We start from the raw sequence: 23,907 nt of genomic DNA, 5'->3' as shown, positions 1-23,907 counted from the left end.
AAATGGTATACAAATAAATAAAACTCACTGGTTTCCGAAGATGTGATCTTTGCTGAGCTAGTCTGATCTAATTCACCGGTGAAATTTAATGGCTGTTAAAAGCTCAGTATTATTTTAGATAATAGCACTGTTTTACACCATCAAAATGGCATTTGGCTTTCTGTAAATCAGCCCTTTTAAACGTGCCCTTTATCCAATTCCAAAACAAGGAAAAAGATGGAGTTCTTAATTGTTTTGTTGGGTTTTTATAGCATTGGCAAATATTACAAAGGTAGCGCTGGGCAGAAAAATACAAACTTTTCTTGGTTTTTGAAATATGATCATTTGTGAAAGCAACACAGCATGTGCGTGACATGCCACAGCTGCTCAGTGATTCTATTCATTTTACACGCATCAAATATGCAGAGACCGGAGCATTCCTTTCTGTGTTTCCATGCACTGGTTTAACAGAACATTCCCAACTTTTACATAAAGTACAAAGGTCTCTTCTGACTGTGTGATTATTATAAACATACATTACCAGTGTATATAATCACATAAATGTCATACTGATGTAATATGCCTTGTGTTTACATGGCCTTCTGAGACAATATCATGATCCAAATCAAGCCTACAATTAAATTGGTAAAATCTTACATCTCAGTCTGACTGGTTGGGCTGTATTACATCTAAGAAAGTTAAAAAACATAAAGTTAAAAAACAAAAACATAAAAACATACCTATATATACACTACAGGAATACATTTGGTTTTGGAGATCAAATGAATATTATTTTTCTGATATATACAACTAGATGTGTTTACAACTTAAATACAACTTAGAACAATCTTAGCACTTTGAACCCACCCATTTTTCAAATGATCACAAATTATTGGAACATGTATCTGACAGATGCTTCTGTTGCGCAGGTGGGCTGTTGAATTGGTTACTTACGTAATTAATAGCTCTGGATGTCTTCTCTTGTTTTGAACCCTACTGTAGGTTTTACCTTTGAGAACTCTATTTGTTGACAGAAAAGTATAAACCAACAGGAAAACCAGCGAGCTGTGTATGGAAGAAAAGCAAACCATTTTGAAGCTGAGAAAAGAGTGAAAATTCATTGCACAAGCATTACGTATGGCCAATCCAACAAATTTGATGACAGACACATTGTAAAGAAAAAACAAAAACAACTGTCAGTGATTTCACGGGGTGGGGTAAAGGTGTCACAATCCACCGTACGAGATCACGCCACAAGGTTTAAGCCACTCATCAGCAGAAAGAATCTGAAGGCCAGATTGAAATTAGCAAGAAAGTACACAGACGAGCCACTAAAGGTTTGGAACCAAGATTAAGCTTTGCCAAAGTGATGGAAAGTGTGGAAAATGTAATGATCTGCTCATGATCCAAAACATACAAACTAAAACACTACAGACTAAGAAACTGACTAAATAAGTCACTTATTAAACCTTATCCGAACTAAAATGAACCGTTCCAGCTCCTGAAGAGGAGACTGGTGGGAGAATCTACATTTATTGCAGGCAACAGATGCACAGCAATCATAAATAGTTATTCATTTTAAACTGTTCTAATACTTTTGCCCATTTAAACATTTTGTGGTCTGCCATGTTATTAGTTGTTTAACAAGTCTAGATGTAAATATTAGTAAATAAAAGTTGAAATTCTGATCTATCATCTCATATTCCTCTTTTGATGTCAAACTTTGCCATTCCTATAGTATAGGACTGTGTATACTAACTCCATCTGAGAGAGAGATAATTAATCCTCCTGCCCACAAAAACAAAGACACTCGGTAGGAAATTATTTGCATCTACTCTTTGCTCTATTACATGTCATTGCTCTTATCCTGTTGGTCAGTCTGGGAGAGAAATATGTAGGAAATTGGATAAACTGATTTCATCGCCATCAATGTATTAATGAAAACAGATTCATTTACAGCATGTACAATGAGATGATGAAAGAAGTGGCATAAATAATATACATTAATTGGAAGACTACCTGTGTTTGTTCAGCACAGTTTGATGGCTAGCCTCAGTAGGCACCTGCAAAAATATTCTCAGGAATCTGTGCACAAATCAGGTGTTAATGTTGGGACATGTGCTTAGATTCAATACTCTGGGAAATGTGAAAAGTACTGGTGCACTGTAGTGACATGTCAACAGCCAAAGAACAATCCTTTTAATTTAATGGACCAAATTAATATACTAATATAGTCTTCATGTCTTCATGCAAGACAGACCATAGTTCAGCTGTTTTCACATAGCTATTTTGGTTTGTCTAGTTTTATTTCCTTGGCGTTCCAGAGGTTCACATGACGTTCACAATCAAGTAGTTTTTAGATCACTTTTAAAACAATGCCATCTTCATTTTCTGTATCAAAACAACATATCTATTGTAAGTTCTTGTTCAATCTTGTTGCAACATAAAAACATAAGGGCCCACATTTTACAAATCAGTACTCAGCAAGCCTGTAGCACCTACAATAACCAAATCAAAATGCACCGTGTACTTGTGCTTAGTTGCTAAATGTTTCAGATGAAAAACAATACAATGAATAAAATACTGCAAGTTTTTATATCTTTGGTGACAACACGTGAGAGAGCATACCTGGATCTAATAAAAAGAATTCTTCTTTTGGCTTCATTATTGGTTTTCCATCTTGGGTTTCTTCATGCAATTATATAACTGCCTCACTCACTAGCACTAATAGAAAATATCTCTTTCCTAAAAACAGTTAAAATACTGTATATAATAAATATACTCTATAATAATAAAAATCTCTAATAGAATGCCCAAAGCATCATTGTAGTTTTAACATGTAATATAGCTTTATATGAATGAACTCTCTGGACTGAGAAACCACTGCTTCTTTGTTTTTTTGTGCTCAGTTATATCACTGATAAAAATGTGATGTTCGAACTGGTGTGGGACGATGTGGTCACTGTAGATTGCACTTAACCTTTGTAGCCTCTGATGTGCTGTCTGCACAAACAAAACAACATCCTGCCTTGCAACCCCTCTCAGAGCCCCAATCATACCAGTCAAGTGACAGATTGCCTCCCCTGCTCACGTTACACAGCAGCTTGAAGAACTCTTTTAAAAGGAGGTTTGCTAAAAACCAAAATCCTGATTATTTTTTCAAAGTGTTTAATCTAAAGGACTGGGGTGTCTGAGCATTAGATAATATGGTAATAAACAGCTTCGAAAACTTTTGCACGAGTGCTAGAAGCTTGGGTCATGTTAGATAAATTGCAACTGAGTGGAGTTCAATGACAGAACTATGATCTGATAAATTACAAATGTAATTATACAATTAAAATTATGGATGCACTAAGTATATTTTCAATGTGATACCGAAATCAAAGCTATGATTAACAAGCTATACTGCATGCTGACAAGTCAATCCTTGTGTTCAAGGCAGGATCTGTATGTTTAGTCAACACATGTTCAAATCATAATTGAATCAAATTGGAAAAAAATATATATTTTAGGCCAATATCTGAGTACACTGAGTATGTCAGTGGTGCAAAAAAAATAAATATAACTTACAATAATTTAAATAACAAACTTTTGAAAGTATTGACAAGAACATGTAACATACAGTAAGTCCTGCTGATATACAGTATTTTGCATTTAAACTGGACACTGCATTGAATCCAAAAAGGTGCAGCGCTACCAGTCACAGATGCTGTATTAAAATACAACAGTACAGCATTTATTACTAATCCCTGATGAGATTAATCCTTAATATCCAAAGCCTTAATTAACAATGTGTTGAATGCGTTGTAATTTCACAAAAATCAACACTGTGATGTCTAATGTCACATTATGTAAAAGACAAAAAAAGGAATCTTACATCTTTTTTCGATTTATAAATCTATGCGCACTAAAGCAACAGGTGAGAACTAGACAGATTGATGAAGTGCAACACATCCAAATGTAAATTGTAGACAGGTGGCACTCACACAAACGCGTGGTATACGAAGGCCCAGGCGCGCGGTCTCTCCAGCACGTTGTACAGGTAGTTCTGAAGCTTCCGGTAGCGCGCGTTCCGCCGGCCGCTCTGCGCCCCGTACGCCAGCGGCTTGCCCAGCAGACTAAGACGGGCGCCTCGGGCTCTCCTCACACTCTCGGCGTTGCTCATCGCCCCGCGTCCACCTTCCACATCCTTCAGGCCGTAATTGTCTCCCCGGCGCCCTGGAGACGCTTTCATCCAGAGGCCAGAGGTGCTTTCGTCGCCGCCGTGGTCGCGCGGCATTGCATCGCCAGCGCCGGCTGGATACGCGCGCTTTGCACCGGCAAGGCGCGCATATAACGTGTTGTGAACCGGAGAAAGTTTAAAGGGAGCTTCAGTCAGTGTTCAAATGATCATAAGCGGGTTTGTCTTTGGAGATCACCGGCTTCAACGAGGTCTTGGTCTGAAGCGTGTCACCTGCTTACAAGTGGCGAGCATCCGCGCTGCTCTTCGTCTATGTGCACGAGCCGCCTCGAACCAGGACTTCTGAAGAAGTGTCACCATGTCAGTGGTAAAAATTTGATGAGGGGAGGGAGGGCACCTGCCGACACCAACGTAAGCTTCTCGTTCCCCTCCCTCAGTCCCTGAGTGTGAAAGATACTCTCTTTTACTCCAGCCCCAAACACACACACACACACACACACACACACGTGCGCGCGCGCGAAAAAGCGTTGAGCGGCTGCTCGGTGTACCGGCGTGTGTGACACTTCAGTGGAGCTGTGGATCCGTTATGAAGCTGCGCCACAACGCACACGGTGCTTCTGTCACCTCCCGTAATTTACGCAAGAAATGAGGTAGGGCGTCTTTCACAGATATTAAATGTAATATCACATTCCGGAGTTTTTTGCCACCTCAGATCGACTTGTCCAGTAAATGTCCATTTATGTCAGTGTAAAGGCAGAGGGCCGTATACGGAGAGCCGAGCTTCTCTCTCTCTCTCTCTCTCTCTCTCTCTCTGAAGACATTAAGTTACGGAACAAATAACAGATGAAATACTCGACAAATAAAACAATACAACTAAAAACCAAGGCGGTCTAAGTGAAAGCACTAACATTTCCTCCATGCAATACACTCGTACTGTATATTAATCCATAAACAAGGCTACATGTAGTTATTATACACAACGGTATCATTTTACTCACTGTACAAACAGCGGCTTTCTCAGAGGATGAACTACTTTGGGATACTTTACGAGACACGAGAAGAACGAATTAAAAATACTAGTCCATATTTAGAGAGCAGTGAATGTTCGTATTTTTCCTGTCTCTTTTTGCCTGTTAAACAGCCAGGTTTTAACCCGTGAGGGATTAAATCAAGCTCCAGTTCCGCCACAGACGAAGGACCGTCGCGCGCTCTTCATTCCTGCACGCAGCGGTATTCATGCTGGAAGCTGAGCTGCTGTCACGCCGACCATGTGACCCACACGACACCAGTTGGTACAGTATACACACACACTCACACACTCTCACACATTCACATACTCACACACTCTCACACACTCACACACACACACTCTCTCTCACACACACACACACTCTCTCTCTCACACACACACACACACACACACACACACACACACACACACACACACATACTCACATACACACACACACACACACACACACACACATAGTTGCTGGCCATCTTTATTTGTGAGGAACGCTCACTGATCGTTATTAATACAGCTTGCTATGCCCACGCCTTATTCTAACCATAACCTTAACAACAAGACAAACTCTTTTAACTCTTTCATTTTTATTTTATATTTGTAAAACAGTCAGTTGACCCATGAGGTCAAAACAGTCAGATATTCATGTCATTAAACTACGATTTAAACATTAAACCACAGAAACACCGATATTACATACTGTACCTCGTTCTGTTTAGATGTTATACTATTAACCCTTCTGCAGACCTGGGGTCTATTTGACTCATCTGGAAAGTTTAATGTGCCATAACCTGGGTTTCCTTCCACATATTTGCCTGAAATTTACCAGGATTGTTCCAATTTATGAACTTTGCAAGAAAAATTAATTTTGTCTATTTTTGTTGAACTATGTGTTCGTAAAATAAATACTTCCTCCTAAAGTCATCCCGAGTCAATTTGACTCGGCCACATTTAGTGGGGCAATAGGTCACACTTTTGCCCTTTTCAGCGCAATGAACGTACATACAGACACAAAAATACACTTTTGATATGCCTTTGCCTAGAAGAGGGCAAAATATGATCTACCGAAATGATGCCACACACACACACACACACACACACAGTCAAACACTGTTCAAAGCATTGGGCATTGCATTTCAGTTGGCCTCCAGACCAAACAAAGGCTACACATTTGTAAACATTTCACACACACAAACACACACACACAAACACACACAGGTTCATATTTTTATAGTTCAAAAATAAAATACATGTGTTTTGCAAATCATATTTGTTTCCTCTCTTATTTATGAATTTAGTTACATCAGTCAGCTTTGGCCTGGAGATATGCTGAGTAATGTTTGACATTTACCAGTCAGTGGTTATCCAAAATAATATTTAACAATTTCTGCTTATTTTACTCAAAACATGGCATTTCATAAGGTTTATCATTCATAAATTAAGTATAATAAAAAACATAAGAAGTGTAAAAGAAGTTTTATTCACATGAAATTATGCCATGTTTTTGAGTGGTGTGTGTGTCTGTGTGTGTGTAGCCTTGGTTGGTTGATCAGATGACATCTGGTAGGCAAAATAGATATTACAAGTGTAAAATTTTCACAAATCACAAAAATGGTGATTATTGTAGAATTTTTGATTTATAAGCATTCAAGTCAATTTGGCCTGGAAAAAAACAGGTTTTATTATTTGCTGACATTAAAAATGGTCAAAATGGTTTCAAAACAATCTCCTGGCTTTGAAATATACCAGCCTGTAATTGTGCATCAACTTTTGTGCCTCTATAGTGAAAATAATTCAAAATTTCTTTTTTTTTTTACTAGAAAATGAGGCATTTTTGCATATTAATGAGGTTTATTATACCAAATATTACAAAAGTTTTTGCAAAATATATGTTAATATGTTGGAAACAAGTTAGACTAAAAAGGTGAAAAAATATATACTTAATTTTTTATAAGCAGTCAAAACAGACAAGGTTAACTTGACTCGGCGCTCCTAATTTGCATAGGAACGCAGACGAGGTTTGCAGAAGGGTTAAATAGCATGTGACTAAATATGTTTATTTTATTTTTTTTAAAGATAAATAGAAAGTGTGTTATAATAAAGGAAAGAAAGAAAGAAACAAAAGAAAGAAAGAAAGAAAGAAAGAAAGAAAGAAAGAAAGAAAGAAAGAAAGAAAGAAAGAAAGAAAGAAAGAAAATTCAGTATTTCTGTGTTTCTAATTTAACAATTCAGCCCTTATATTTCACAGTCTATAATAGGAATTTTACACTGCTGGTGTCATCATTAAATATGATATTAGATATAGCAATAATTACAGTTACATACTTAATGATTTACTGACATTAGATGTATGAGTCATGCCAGAATCCAGCTAATGGTAGCTGTGAAAAATTAAATATCTGTAAATGCTAAAAAATATATATTTAGAGATTTCCTTCCAAAAGCACACAGTACCTTTAACATGATGATAAATGGTTATCACCATCATAGTCTTAGAGTAGAATTACATTCTTCACATTATTGTTGTCCTGAACATATTTGGAAAATAAGTGTAATAGTCTGATCCCTCTTACAAGCACAGAGCTGGTTTTTTAGAACTGTTGCAATTGTTTAGTGATGAATCAGGATTTTGGACCATTTAAATTTTTTAGGACATCTAATTCAAAGCAGATTCCACTTCGCTACCTTCTTCTAGAAAAGCCTAGCATTATGGAAAAAAGTACGAAGTATTTAAAGTACAAAGAATGCTTATCTAATATAAATGATTGACAGCTATAGTGAATTTTGGGCATTTTAACTGAAATAATATCTACTTAATGAGTAAATCGAATGATTTAGAATAAAATGAGCGTTTACTTATAAAATGCACGTGGGTAAAATGTCAGTGGGGAAAGAGACTTAAAAAATATTACAAGATAATATCTTGACTAATTACATAATGTACTTGTTTTTAAGGATGTTAGAGATGTTTTTTTCTTACCTGGGCTGTGGATGATCTTCCAGCTTTACAGCAGCTTAGAATTAGCAAAGCAGCATTAAATGCTTATTATAGATTATATGTAACAAACACACCTACACACAAGTGATCATTCACATAAGTAATTACATACACTCAAAAAAAGTTGGATATTTAAGATAGTTAATAATGAGCTTGGGGGGCACAGTGGCTTTGTGGTTAGCACGTTTGCCTCACACCTCCAGGGTTGGGTTTCGATTCCCGCCTCCGCCTTGTGTGTGTGGAGTTTGCATGTTCTCCCCGTGCCTCGGGGGTTTCCTCCAGATACTCCGGTTTCCTCCCCCGGTCCAAAGACATGCATGGTAGGTTGATTGGCATCTCTGGAAAATTGTCCCTAGTGTGTGAGTGCGTGAGTGAATGAGAGTGTGTGTGTGTGTGTGTGTGTGCCCTGCGATGGGTTGGCACTCCGTCCAGGGTGTATCCTGCCTTGATGCCCGATGACGCCTGAGATAGGCACAGGCTCCCCGTGACCCGAGGTAGCTCGGATAAGCGGTAGAAGATGAATGAATGAATAATGAGCTTTTTAACTGCAATGTGTTAAAGCTGCCACTGCTTTTCTCACTTTAACCTCAAATCAGTCTTCTCAAATTCCTCCTGTGACTTTGTCTAAGGTTTTCTAGATGATATGGGAGATGAACAAGCCAGGGATATGTGTATTTGTGCATAAATATTGTACACAAATTAACTACATTTTGTATCTCAAATTGTAGTTAATGAAAGCGAGATCTTACGGATAGACTTTTCTACTTGTGGTTTTGTTTATATTATGTATAACCAAAAATGTATGAAGAGTCAGATGCCATGATTGTGTTTCTCTGACAGCTTCCTAACAGAGGAGTACACCAGCAGATTCTCTGAGTGCATACAATAAAAGTGTTGCACACAAATAACAGGAACACACACTCTAGTGGCCTGAATTTGTCATTACGTTTTCATATTTTAAACGTGTTTGCGCTTCTATGGCTGTAAGCAATTGCTGGTGGTTTCTACAGACCAGTAGCAATTATGCTTTGGTGAACTACAACTACCCTACAATCCATCAACCTGAATCACCTTTTTGCAGAGCATCTCTATGGTGCTCCATGATGCTGAGATCCCCGATCAGTTGCCCAACAATTGAAACAGTGCACCTTCAGGATCAAGCCAATGGAGTATGAATAATGAGTCCCAAAATATTAGCAATTTATTAATTTGAGGAATGGAACTCTGGAAGCTTTCTATGCTTTTTTTGTTTTTGTTTTTTTTTTTTGTTACATATTTGTTCGTCTTTACATAAATCACCACCTAGTTGAAAATGTTAGAAATTTTCACAGCCTTGCTTTCAATTCCCATGCAGCTTAAAAGCAGACAGAAACACAGTCGCTGCCAACCATTTTCTGGGAACTACACCTGAGTTCATTTTGTATAACTACTAAATAAATTTCTGCTGACAGATAACTTGAGTGCTTTTTTTACTCTGTTCAAATCTCAAACAGCAAAAAAGATTTTCTATGTGACCAACGAAAAATTGTATATATGTGTATATAAAACTGCAAATACTAGATCTAAATAATCAAATCTGATTAGATCAATCTGATCTGATTAGATCACAGTGGGAAAGGATTTGAGCTAGCGTGTGGGAACATATGGGAAAATATTTCAGAAGGCCAAACATGATAGGAATTTTTAAATTTAAAAATAATACATCAAAAATAGCAAACTTCACTAAATGAAATCATGCACATACAAAATCTGTAACTATTGTAAAGTGAAAATCTATTTCATAAAGATGACAATAAAATACAATTTTGTTTAATATTAAATCTACCAGTATATTCAAAGAAGTTCAACGTTCAAAGTTCTATTACCGTACAAAACAAGCTTTATCTCTCACGCTTTCAGATCTAATATATGGGACAATGCTATTTAAAGTATTATACATTTGCTCAATTGTCAATGACATCATGAGAAGGAATCCTGGCAATGCCACAGCCATCCATGACAAGGAGCAAAGGGAGCAAGAATTGCTTGTGTTCTCTGGGTGCCACACACAAAGAAACAAGTCAACTGTGGTGGTCTATAAACTCATGTATGTGCAATTGTGGCAGATAGTGATATCCTTTAAGAGTGTTCAGCTGCCTTGTGATGTGCCGTAGCTTTGACAGCATGCGGTTGGCTGGATTCACTGTCATATACTAGGGAGCTGGCTTTTTTGTGGGAATTGTCAAGTCATGAATTGATGTAGAAAATAAGGGAAAAAAAATTAGAAGACAAATCAACCTGTGTTAAATATTTATTATCTATAAAATTGATATTACATATCAGCTTTAAACTCAATAAGCTGGGGGATATCAGGTTTAAAGATTTTATTGGTTGAACTGGCAGTTTATCAGGCAGCAGAAAGACTTTTCCAATTACAATTGAATTTATTTAAATTTATTGTGGTTTTTATCAAATCAATGACCACAAACGAGTTGATGAGCAGCTAAGTAAATGGATTATTAATGAGATGTGTAATACTTACTGTGTCCACACGGTGGGGTTGTTAACTGGTGAGTATTAATATATCAAGCTTACAATTCTATTAACAGAAGACTAAAACCTACTTTTTTTTATTACAGTTTTGAAATTGCAGAGAAGTTTATAAATAATACGTTTTTAAATACACTTAAAATCCTGTAAAACATTAACTTTAATCCGTTAGTGAACTGTAATGAAAACAAAAAAAAATTTGACTGAAAGCAGTATTGTATGGTCATGTGAATAAAAATAAATAAATAAATAAATAAATAAGTACAATAAAAAAATACAAGTTGTCTGAGTTCCATAAGGGAGGTTACATTTAAAACACAGACAATGATTGTGACTGGTTACTGCTCTTAATCACTGAGCTTGTGTTGTCTTTATGTGAGAAAGTAAAAACTTCCTTATGGCCATGAAGCTCAGATAAAGGGAACTGTTAAGAAACTCTGTACCCTCACTGACCACTTTATTAGAGACACCGGGTAATGTCCAAATAAAACATGAGAAAGGGGAAATGATTTAATTTCATACATTTCATACATTATGTAATTACATACACTCAAAAATAAGTCGTATATTTAAGATAGTTAATAATGAGCTTTTCAACTGCAATGTGTTAAAGCTGCCACTGCTTTTCTCACTTTAACCTCAAATCAGTCTTCTCAAATTGCTTGATTAGCTAATTCTTAGTTCATTTTGACTGGTTCCTGTACCAGCTATAACCTCAGATTCCTGTTCTTGACACGTGGGACCCAATGCGGCCTTCTGCTGTTGCAGATCATCCACCAAGCTTTAAATGGGTTGTGTACTGTAATTTTTTTTTTTGTTTGTTTGTTTACTATGGTTTTAAAGAGTGATTATTTAAGTTACAATAGACCTCCTCTGTTTGTTTGAAGACTTTAAAGTCTCCAAGGATTTCAGCAATTCCTCAAATAGATTATTGACCAGTATCTGGATGATTTGATGCATTGCACTGCTGTCACCTGATTGACTGATTAGATCACAGCATGAATGAACAGGTACATAGGTGTTCCTATTAAAGTGGCCAGTGAGTGTGAGTATATAATCTGAGTTACAGTGAGATTGGGGTCTAAAGTCTCCCAAATAATAATAATATAGCCTGATATATTCTCTCTAATACAATTCTTGATGATGGCATGATCTTTTCCTTCTTTCCGTTCGTGAAATGATTGTATCATGACTGAATATACATTAAACTACATTTATTATATTGTAAAGTGTGAATATTTGAAGTGCAAAGCTTTACCCTGGTTGTAGTAGTAATCTTAAACGGTCAGTTTGATCTTGCTTTTTCACTTCTATAATAAACCATAACAATCAAATTTTAAGACTTTCAAAGGATCCTGTTAGGGTTTTTGCATGCAGCTTAAAATGGAAGCAATATCTATACCATAGATAAATAAAAACAATCCAGAAACACTCTTTATGACTCCTTTTTATGACCTGTCATCTTTCATCAGGTTCACTGTTGAATGTGTTTTAATAGGAATAGTATTTACTGTAAGTGACATCTGCATTTAGATCTAGGATCATTTAGATCTGCATAAGACGTCAGTACATAGAAATGCTTGAAATTATGGGAAATTATGATTGTAAGAACAGATTTATTGACAGCCATGTTTGAGCAACTATGCGGAATGTCAGTGCACATCCATGCAACTCATTGAAAAACAGATAAGCAGGTAAGATGGGAAGAATTTTGTGATCTTGTCAGACCACTCGTCCTGTGGCATATTTTCTAAAAATGAGGGAGTGCAAACCAAAATGTTTGTCTCCTGCTTGCATTTCTTAGGGCCATTTTTTAAGGGTCATGTCACTGCATCTAAACATCATCTTTAACCTGTGATCTTTCCTGATGAGAGTGGTTTCTTTTAGGATGACATTGTCTCTATCAACAGGGCACTGAATAGTTAAAATAATGTCAATTATATGCTACAGTGTCATCAGATTTCCCAACGCAACCCAAATAAACATTTGTTTATCTTTGAAAGAATGTCGTTCATCCCTCAACTAAGACACTTTATGTTGTTTCTCTCCTTCATTAACTATCAAAAGAGTGAAAATTTCAACAAAATAGACTTTATGTTAAAATTAGAATTACTTATTTGGTTACATACTTATTAATGGTTAATAATCACACTATCATGTGTCACCCAGATGAGGATGGTTACTGTACCTTTTAAATCTGGCTACACTCAAGGTTTCTTCCTCAGATCGTTTCAGTGGAGCTTTTTTTCACCATTGTCACCTCTGGCTTTGTACTGGAAAGATTTATTAACTTGTATCCACATTTGATATTTTTCTATAAAGCTGCTTTGTGACAATGTCCATTGTTAAAAGCACTATACAAATAAAATTCAAACAAATTTAATTTAAATAAAATATGCAAAAACATATGTGAACACTTGAGTGTTGATCTATTCCAAAACCATGAGCCTTAACATAGAGTTGCTCAACCTTTGCTCCTCTAACAGCCTCCACTCTGCTAGGAAAAGCTTTTTTTCCAATGATATAGGCAATGATATTAGGCAAGGAAGTGGTGTGCAGCCATCATTCATCAGCTCTTTCACTCCAACCTTTGGGAATCATGATGCTAGAATATAGTCTTGATAGAACAGGTGTTGACTCGGCCTCTTAGCCCCAGTGAAAAGATATTCTAACGCTAGACCTTTGTGTGCATCTACAGTATCTTTGTGGCAACAGTTTGTAGGAGGCCTGCATATGGGTGATATTATATGTGTCAATATACTTTTAGGATATATAATGTATATATCTGATATACTGTACTTTTAGGCTATATAATGTATATATCTGATATACTTTTAGGCTATATAATGTATATATCTGGCCGTTAACCTCCATTGCTCCACCCATAACATATCGTCAAAACTTTAGTAAAGAAAGCACTTAGATATTATTATAGACAAAATGATTTCATGAAGAAATACCAATGCTAACAGGTACATATAAAATGGACATTAGCAACCTACAACAAAAATAAGGCTGTTTAGTCAAGTTAAAAAGGTGACAGGAACTGTTCAGTATAGTAGTACAGTATAAAGCTGCACATACATTTTTCAGAGCCACTGTTCTTTTTTCACACAGTCTTTTATTTGTAAATAATAAAAATGAACTCTTGAATATAAAACATACACATCATTTGAGTAACATCTGTTGTACAAACAAGAAATGTTGCAGTGAATACTTTCTATTCTGTTTCAGTGGGACACATGAATTGTAAACAATCAGTATCCTTGAGTAATACTGACAAAGGAAAGAAGTCTGCCATAACGGACATGAAAAGTAAACTTTTCTTTCTTTTTTTTTATTTTTATTTTTTATCAAAACAGATCTCATGGACTTTGTTCTAATGCTGTAACAGATAAGCTGAGGTCCCAATTATAGTGATTATTTTATAGCCACATATATCTGAAGGAACCAGAACCTTTGGAGGTGTCCTTTCTCAGCCTTTGTACCATTCAGTGGGGCCAGGAGACAGAGCATTAATCTATTTCAACAGGGCCACCTTGTAAATATAAGTAAACCTTACAGCAGACTCATATTTAAAGTATGTGCATTGTTGTTTCTGTTTGCAACATTTACTTGGATATACTCATATATATATATATATATATTCTTTTTTTTCATATATCATAATTTTTCCATATATAGATAGCTCTGGTTTTATACACTTTATCTAGCTTAGTTCTTAGTTCTAGCCCCACAGTTGTAGACTACGTAGAACACCAACATCTTCAGTAAAAAAAATGAGGGCCTCGTGTTTGCTCAGTACTACAGTACAGAACTTATTTATTCATAGGGTAAAAAAAAACAGAGAAAACAATTCAAAAACTCCTCATAGACATTCTGCCCCAAAATGAGGGCTGTGTGCATGGCTGAACTTGGCCAAATGCCCACACATGGAATGAATGGCTTCATTTTATTGGTTAATCTATTAATATCAAGTACGAGCAAACTGTACAAGTACATGCAACATACAAGCTGGCCTACAGTATGTGGAACTAACACACATTTATTTTAGTCTCTTTTTCTCATCTGTCTTGTTTTACAAAATGTGCATGCAGCTTGGAACAGTTCCAGAGTCATGCTGTTGCCCATGTTGGGAAAAGAAGATGGCAAGTTTTGGGAGGTCACCATCACAGGCCATCTCCTAAACCACCTCTCACTTACTATCATGTTCGTCCAGATGCTCGGGAAGAGAACTTGATTTCTTTATTCATATATATTATATATTTATATACTGTATATATATATATATATATATATATATATATATATTTTAACTTAAACTACCACAAAATAAAAAAAATGCAAAAATAGCTAATGGTAATTTGGGTTGTTATAATCTTCTTTAAAATTTTGTTTAAAAAAATCAAGCATTTGTGCTTGCTTCAAAATAAATCTACTTGGATAGAAATTCAGTTTCTTGGGCAGGTCCCAAAAACAAAAAGTCAAATAACTTGACTGGCTACTACCTATGTGCACGGTCCATAGTAACCAGTTCTCTCTGTTAACTCTCAAGAGCTCAAAGTATATCAGAGGGCCAGTAACCTGGGAGTCCAGAAGTTTTAGTGTATTTATGTCAGTTGGCCATTCTTATAATCTCCTGGCCAGGCTGAAATAAACCTCACTCCCATTGTTGTACTGTGTGTGGGTTTGCATCTTCCTTTAAGCTTTTTCAACACAACTGTCCGAATGAGCCAAGTGTTGACATTCTACAAGGTGTGTGTGTAACAAATACATGAGAAAGTAAAAAAAAAGGCAGAGCAGTTAGTCATAACTGCTGTAAACAGACAAAGGTTTCCAAGCTGGCCTCCCCTCTTACACACACCTGATCGGAGTCAGTGGCATACTGACATGAGGTGAGGCCCTGCACTCAGCATTTATGAGGAGGTGGGGAGACTCTGAGAATACTAACTCTTGCCCTTTAACCCCCTGACTTCAGGCCTCTCTTCAGCAAGGAGAGGCTTCCTGTACAATTAGGCCAAGGGAGAGGCAGCATTGTCTTCACTCTCACAGATCCACCATCACACCTCTCACACACCACATACTCTCACACACTCCTTATATGGTAAGAAAACAGCTCCTAAATGTTACTGATTGGCAAGAAGCATTCAGGCAACCAGCACCACGGTCGGCTTCTCTCTCTGTCAGCCACATCGGATTGCTTTCAGCTGCTTGTCATTCCCTCTTTTAATTTGGGCTCGCTCATAATCTCAGCAACATGGCTAAAACAAACAGAACATGCAGTAAGGAGCAGAGCGGATCAAGGGAAATCTCAGCAATCCAAAGGCCAAAAATAAAAGAGAGAAGAAGTGATTGTCAGGCTCCAGCAAAGCTTTGATCGTGATGCTGTCCGTCTGCCTGGCTGCCCCTCTGGCACTGTATTTTTTGCCATGGGCATATTTTATCTCGTGTCGTCTCTCCTCTTCACTAGGACCTGACACCTGTTGGCCCTGAATCGAGTGATGACTGGGAAGCACGCCGAGTGAGAGGAGCTAGCGTTGGGTCCACCAATGAGGATGGGGGAAAGAGTTTATACCAGCCAATCACTGTACTAGAAAGGTCCAGCTCTTCTAATAGGATCTGTGCAACTCCCATGAAGCATTTGTGGTCCATGCGTCCATAGTCACCCCACACTATTACCTGTCAGAGAAAATGCGAAAAAGAGAAAATGCTTACACAAACTACACAAACCCCCCCAAAAATATATAAAAAAAACAGAGAACTGATAGGATCTTCTGATTCAGATACACTCTTGCTTACCTGCAGAACTTTACCCTGCGGACTCTCCTCAAACAGCAGTGCCTGCTGATATAATGGGTCGAGTGTTTTTCGTGCAATCTTGGTTTTCTTTTTGGCTTTGCATGCTCCATTATCCAGCAAGTAGACCTTTACATATGGAGCTGTGGACACAAACACTATTATCAAGTCACTGAGACAGTAAAAATGAATAAACAAACATTCTTCATGGTGCTGTCAAAGTCTCCAAGCTGATCTCTGCACTAACACACAAAAACACTATGAGAACACTTTTACCTGGCAGCGATTTGGATCCTGGTTTGGCGGTAAGGCCACGTGCCCTGATCACCTCCACCTCCAACTGACCCTTTTTATCCATTAAGCCAATCTGAACATCTCCTGAAACACACATACAATCTTTTTGGAATTTTGTATTTTTTAAGTTTACATTTTCCAGGTTTAATCAGTTCATTCAATTAAATTAAGCCTATTTATATTCTGAGTCAAAAGCCTGAAATAAACACTAACCCATAGATGGTGTTGCTAGTGTCTGCCTCCCCACTAGCTGCGCAGGTCCAAGGCCATCGAGGAAGTCACTGAACTGGCTGTCAGCCCCCAACCTCATCCCTGAGAAGATCAGACTATAACACACACACACACACACAGACACACACACACGGTAATGTAGATAATCTAACCTTAATCTTAACCTAAGTGAATAATACAAGCGTGTAAATATATTCTTATACTTGTGGGAGCATTTGGTTCCCAACAAGATATAAAAAGATGCCCATACACACAGACAAAACAATTTCTGTTTCTGTGAATATATATCCGTTTGAGTCAACAGTACCTAAGAGACACGAGTGAATTGCAACATATATTGAGATGATAAACAGTTTAGAGAGACTATCTACAGCATGCTTCCACCATGAGATTATTTTCATTACTGCTATTTACTGTAATTCCATTCCCACCCAAAAGATCTATACAATAGACTAGAAAATGTTGAAAGCTGAACTCTGTACATTTGTGAACAGCAGACCTTTATTAAGTGCGGTATGTAAACCATGTCCTGTGCTGCGGCCCCTCAAACACAGGCGATATTTCCTTTGAGACCAGCACAATTTCCATGAGCTAACTCCAACTGGAATGTCTGAGAGCAGTGCCAGCCAGTGTCATTCTACCATATAAGAGGTGTAAATGATACCTTCATTTCATACAACTCAATGTGTAATTAGCTTTAAATCACACAGTCGCTTCAATTGTGTATTTTGTCAGGCTCCGTGTTGGATTGCTGAGGGTCGGTGTGACCGGCCACTCCACTCTACAGTGAGCAATAGCTGTTCTGTTCTCAGCCTAGAACCCTGCTGAGGCCCATCTACACAGATGATAGATATTTTAATTGTCAGAGCAGTGGAAGGCTCACCATCTGGCTCCAAAAATGGAGCTGTTAAAACAATGGACATATTACGTGTGCAAATCAGTGCAAAAATAGAGTCTTGAGCTCTTTTTCCATGAGCTTATCTTTTGAAAAAACATCTGTCCAAAAGATTTACACAACTTGCTTGATCCAAGATTAAATATATGATACAAAGTCAAAAGGTCATTAGATAACTCGTACTGCTTGACAATTTCAACTCAAAAAATCACTGTAGTGGCCCTTAGAGTGGGGTCCAGTGAACCATAAAAAATGGATGCTTTAGACATGCATCATTCTCTCTCACTCTCACTCACTCATTTTCTACCGCTTATCCGAACTACCTCGGGTCACGGGGAGCCTGTGCCTATCTCAGGCGTCATCGGGCATCAAGGCAGGATACACCCTGGACTGAGTTCCAACCCATCGCAGGGCACACACACACACTCATTCACTCATGCAATCACACACTACGGACAATTTTCCAGAGATGCCAATCAACCTACCATGCATGTCTTTGGACCGGGGGAGGAAACCGGAGTACCCAGAGGAAACCCCCGAGGCACGGGGAGAACATGCAAACTCCACACACACAAGGCGGAGGCGGGAATCAAACACCCAACCCTGGATGTGTGAGGCGAAAGTGCTACCACTAAGCCACCGTGCCCCCATGCATCATTCTAATTTTTTTAAATTATATATTCTATTTATTAAATTGAATTGAACAGGTTTATTTAAAAACTCAAAAAACAAGTCAACTTAGAAATACTCCCCATGGAGATCAAATGTATTACGACTTCAAGAATAAAAATCTGTCTGGTTCCAATAAAATGCTAAGGCATTACTGTACAGTATACTTTTAAGTAATGTGTCTAATATTTGAGTAGTTAGATTTACCTTGGAGGTGGACTGTGGAATTAATTTTACTGTTTTACAAGCTGCAAACATTCTAAGAACCCCTGGCTTAAAGAATCAGAAATCAGAAGAGAACTTGTTGTGTGTATATGCTGTGATACTGACTTCCCCTCAGAGCTGTAGCTGTTCATGCTTCCATCGGTGGACTCGCGACTGGCCTGACGAGCCATTGCATTGCGAGGATACTCCACTGCCATGCCTGTCTCCTGACTCCTCTGGATCTGACTCGAACCTTTTGTCTTCTTATTTGCTGCTTCTACAGACAAACAGACAAGAAAAGCTTTCAATTATATTACCCAGATTAATAGACAAAAAAATGTCACATCATAATGAAAAAAGACACTGACACAGAAGTGGTACATGGTTTGAAAAAGAGTAATATATAATAGGTTTTTGTCAAAGAAGTATATTTCTCCCACTGCTGGCCTTACTCATTTAAGAGGAAATATTGCTGTCTGAGACAAGATGCTTTGGCCACGTTGACTATAACCATCTCCTGCTGGATAGCATGGGGTGCTGTCTTCACTATTTATGGTCTTTTGATGGATTGCAGATGGCTGGAAAAAGCCAGACCCTAAAGCCATACTGAATGGGTAGTAAATACAAAAGAGGTATGTCACACAACCTATAGGTCACTTTTACTTTACATAAATGTGCCACTAGCTGCTAGTTCTGATGAGCATTTCACATAAACCTGTGGAAGCAGATAATGACATCTGCTAAACTATAGAAACCTTAGTCCTGAAAGTTACTAACCTACTCACAGTAACTGCGCATGCTGGTCATTGTCACAGTGGATCAGGAGCCTACTCGTGGCACATTGTGCATGATGGTGTAACACACCATCGATGGCATGCCAGTGGACCGACAGCTACCATGCACTCACACATTCACACCTAGCAGCAAATTTAATAGCCAATTCACCAGGTTTTGTGGTGGAGGAAAGAAACCGAAGAAAATCCACAAAAACACGATGACAACATGCACAGAAACTCCTCACTGCCAGAACTGGACAGAACCTGGAATCATTGGGCTGAGAGGCAGCAAGACGACCCAATATACCCATGCATGACCCAATATGCATGGCACACACTAATATCTAATTTACTATGAAGCATAATTATAAAAAAATTCAAAGATTGTCAATTTCACCAAAGATTTTGAACGAAACTTGTCATACAATCTCTACTCAGTATTATAGTTATATTATTTATTAGAATAATAATAAGAAAAAGAATATAAAGATACAGAAAATATAGAAGATTTTTTTCTGCTAGCAAACCAGTGGAAAGTGGAAACCACTGTAGCCCTTTAAAATACTGATTTACAGTATGCAACCTCTGCTACTCTGTCTGATTTATCATCTGATAGGCCTTTTAAGATATTGTCCAGGGGTTTTGGCAGTAACACGGCCAAAGAGCATTTTTTTTCAACCATCCTTTTTTAATTAGTTTCTTTTTTTCCCTGATATCCATTTATTAAACCATAAATAGACAGCGCTTAAAATATGGGATTTTAAAAGATATCAGATTCGACTTCAAAGGAATTTGTCTGCATTACTTCTGATTAGGATCCAGCATTCATCTCGAGCAGACAGAGTTAAATCCTGCCAATGTTAACAGAAAAAAAGCTGCCATTCTCAACAGCTCTAGCTTTTACAGGTTTATAGGTCATAACATCCATATACAGTCTGCTGACATGCTATCTAGTGTAATAACACAGAATATGGGCAAATGCAAATAAAGCAAAGGTGTATGAAATTAAGAGAGTGAGAGAGACAGAGAACGAAAGACAGAGACACTTAGAGAATGACAGATTGCTTCTGCTACCTTAACTATCTCTGCAGTTGCTATTGTTCAGGATTCGTGCGTCATCACATCACATGTCCTTACATAATGCTGCCTGTCTTAAACTATAACCAGTTACATAATCTAGAACATTGCACAATATTAGTAATTACCCACATGTTTTGAATATTGTTCAAACAAGAGATTATGTATTTAAGCTTTCAGGACTGTGCAATAGTACGGCATAGGAACTTAATTTGTACTTTTAAACACATTTACTGAAATCTGATTCTTTTCTGATTAATCACCGGAAATACAATTTCCAGATCAGACGTATGTCCAGCATTAAGCATCAAACTTCGTAATGATATTCGTGTTTGATTCATACAGAATACTCATATATCCAGGAATGAAATAAAACACTTTGATCTCTTTTATATTACTCTGCTCACTTTGTACATCTCTGTACATTCTGTTGAACACTTTTAGTGCAAAGAAATGTATCTCACTGGACACAGAGCAACAAAATGATGGTGTCCATAGACACACTATTATGGTGTGTGTGTGTGGGTGTGTGTGTGTGTCTTGCACCTGTTTGGCTGAGCTGAGAGGTGCTCCTACTGCGTCGTGAGGGAATACCCACAATGGCCACCACACGAGCGCTAAGACTGGATCGCCGCTTCTTCCCTCCTGTCCCCATTGTTCCCAGAGCCGTGTCTGACTGGCTACCATCTGTTCGCTCAAGAGTGAAGATTTCACCGCTCACACTCGTGCTCTTCAACATGGTGGACGGGTGAACATGGCGGCTAACGCACAAAGAGTGAAGAATTTTAGTAGTTGTTAAAAGATCATAGTATTCCACTCATAGCTAGCGGACAGCAGGTGTTATTTTTAGTACTTTAGTACAGTAGGTTGCAGCAGGCTAACTGCTGCTATGTCTATGAGGTTAAAGTACAATGTGTTAGCATCAGTTTAAAACTCATATTAATAAATCATTGTAAAAGTGTTTACAATTCATTGCACTGTAAGTTAATCTGATTCTGTGTACATATTTATTAAACTTAAATAATGGCCCATAAAGCTCTAATAATGTTCTATAAATAATTAATTATGTGTCCATTCATCATTCAGTTGTGTTTTAAATAATTAATTGAGAAATGACAAAAAATTGTGTAAAATGTTGTGACTTTAATTGTTAATAAATACTACAGTTGCATTTGTAATTACTAATCATGAAGTTTACACCACAAGTTTAGTATTATAATGTGTAGTGAGGCTTGTAATACAACATTATTATTATTATACTATCATGGAATTATTTTTAGTATATTATTAGAACTTTATGAGGTCTCATTACAGTTAAAAATGCTTACAATCATTACTAACTTCTATTTTTTATTTTTCAGTGTATTTTTGTATTTCAAATTCAAATCCACTGTGCTGGAATACACATGTACATCACCACACAGTCAGCAGTTAGGAGAGTCAAAGGCTCTATTCCTGCATCATTTTCATATTTGTCTTCAAATTGTAAAAAGAAATTTTCAATGAATAGAACAAAAAGCACAATCTGGACTGTGTAGGTTTTGTGTGAGTTGCTGACCTGAAGCAACCCCTGGGCCGCTCTGATTGAATGGACATGTAGCTGGTGCTACTGATCCGTGAGGCACTGCTGGCACGAGAGATGGCTGACACGTCACTGACATCACTATCTGAGGATTTATGGGATACATTATCACAGCTCCGCCGCTGCTCTTTATAAAGCTGTAAAAGAGAAGGATATGAAAAACTATGCAGAAGATACAAATCTCAAAGTAGTGGTAAGAAGGACAAAACCCATATAAAGATAGCCCATAAGAGCAGGGTGGGTAAAGACAGGAGAGTTTACCTCTCGTTTGTTCTTTAGCACCCTCTCCAGGTCCTGGCTGGTACTGGAGGGAGCTGGTGTCCTGTAGGAATGTACCTTCATCTGCCGTGTTCGCTCCTCTGAAGCAAGGGCTGAAAACAAACAAACACAAGCATTGTTATTTCTTCATGACACATCAAAACCTCATCTTATTGAAACACAAAAATTGAATTTCTATGAAATGTAAAAAAAACAAATAAATAAAGCCACAGGAAGCATGACACTGTGCTGTACCTTGCTCTACACTACTGCTTTTAGCGGGGACTTGGGGTAGCTGTCGGCCTCTGCGTGCTGATGAGGAAGTTCCTGCCGATGAAGAGTATGCTGTGCTAGCATGTGGATGAACCCTGGACATGACAGAACAGCAAAAAAAAAAAGAAAAAAAAAGAAAAAGGAACAGAAAACAAAAGGTCTTTGGATGGAAGCAACTGAAATAAAAGAGATTCATTTTACAGTGAAAAAAAAGTATGCTTTTTTCATTTAGAAAATTAATTTTCACCCAACAGGAACAAAACACAGCACATCAATATCACAGACAATAAATATTCTTACAACGATGCTGCACCAATATCTGCTTTACCTTTAATGAAGGTTAAAATTAGTTGGACCTTATATACAGTATTAACAGAAGGAGTAAATAGAAAATGAGCACAATAAAAGGGGGAAGAAAAGGTGTTAGACAGAAATACTGACAGCAAAGGAAGTAGTAGCTCAAAGAATAAGATACAACATGTAGCAACAAATTCAGAGCAATCTACAGTTTCTGGTGTAATAGGAACAAGACCCACAGAGCAGAAGGCAAAATTAGGCAACGTAGAAAGATAACACATACTGCTGGTGGTAAATATTTGTTTGTGCACGAGAATATTTCAGAATTAGGGGAGCTCTCACTGCCTAACTCAGGTCTATGATCTAGGGCTTGGTAAACCCAAACATGTCACCTTACCCAGTAAAGGCAGGGATACCCACTTTCCTCACAAACCTTTTACAATAGAGATAACTGTATTCTTCTGACCATAGTGGAAAGCATGTAATATGTAAGGAAAACAGAAAATGAAAATGAAGACAAAAAGCACAGACATGCTAAACGGATAGCAGAGAAACCAATTAACAAGGTGAAGGACAATGAAATAATGAGAAACACACAGGACCATTAAAAAACTTTGAAGTACACTACATGTTTCCTGTGGAAATGTGTATCAGTGTCAAAATACAAGTGAAGTAAACGATTTGCAAAAAAGTTTGAAGCAAATATTCTGAGGTCAACAGATGATCTTACTGTTAATGTACAATAGTTGCACACAGAAACATCAAATGAATGGAGAGCAGTGCTTTGTATATTAGTGTATTGTGTATGTATGTATGTATGTATGTATGCATGCATGCATAATACT

The 23,907-nt window shown here is 37.5% G+C and overlaps 2 protein-coding genes across 13 annotated transcripts in view; both read right to left on the bottom strand.

The window, feature by feature from the left end:
* Positions 1-5,422, bottom strand: part of kcnq5a (potassium voltage-gated channel, KQT-like subfamily, member 5a) — a 101,053-nt gene extending 95,631 nt beyond the window's left edge. Inside the window, exon 1 of one of the 3 annotated variants that reach the window (XM_060872608.1) lies at positions 3,966-5,422. In XM_060872608.1, coding sequence (XP_060728591.1) covers positions 3,966-4,258 — 293 coding nt within the window. In that variant the 5' untranslated portion in view covers positions 4,259-5,422. The remainder of the gene's footprint in view (positions 1-3,965) is intronic. The other 2 variants (XM_060872606.1, XM_060872604.1) reach the window with 2 other exon arrangements.
* An 8,389-nt stretch (positions 5,423-13,811) lies between these two features.
* The window catches only part of LOC132847369 (regulating synaptic membrane exocytosis protein 1-like), a 71,124-nt gene continuing 61,028 nt past the window's right edge, over positions 13,812-23,907 (bottom strand). For all 10 annotated transcript variants that reach the window (XM_060872592.1, XM_060872596.1, XM_060872594.1 and 7 more), the window contains 9 exons: positions 22,748-22,860; positions 22,496-22,605; positions 22,211-22,371; positions 21,199-21,413; positions 18,926-19,076; positions 17,014-17,126; positions 16,783-16,884; positions 16,510-16,649; positions 13,812-16,389 (listed from right to left, as the gene is read on the bottom strand). In XM_060872592.1, coding sequence (XP_060728575.1) covers positions 16,177-16,389; positions 16,510-16,649; positions 16,783-16,884; positions 17,014-17,126; positions 18,926-19,076; positions 21,199-21,413; positions 22,211-22,371; positions 22,496-22,605; positions 22,748-22,860 — 1,318 coding nt within the window. In that variant the 3' untranslated portion in view covers positions 13,812-16,176. The remainder of the gene's footprint in view (positions 16,390-16,509; positions 16,650-16,782; positions 16,885-17,013; positions 17,127-18,925; positions 19,077-21,198; positions 21,414-22,210; positions 22,372-22,495; positions 22,606-22,747; positions 22,861-23,907) is intronic.

This window comes from Tachysurus vachellii, chromosome 6 (assembly GCF_030014155.1).
Source record: "Tachysurus vachellii isolate PV-2020 chromosome 6, HZAU_Pvac_v1, whole genome shotgun sequence".
NCBI lineage: Eukaryota > Metazoa > Chordata > Actinopteri > Siluriformes > Bagridae > Tachysurus > Tachysurus vachellii.
This window is presented reverse-complemented; position numbering and strand designations above follow the sequence as displayed.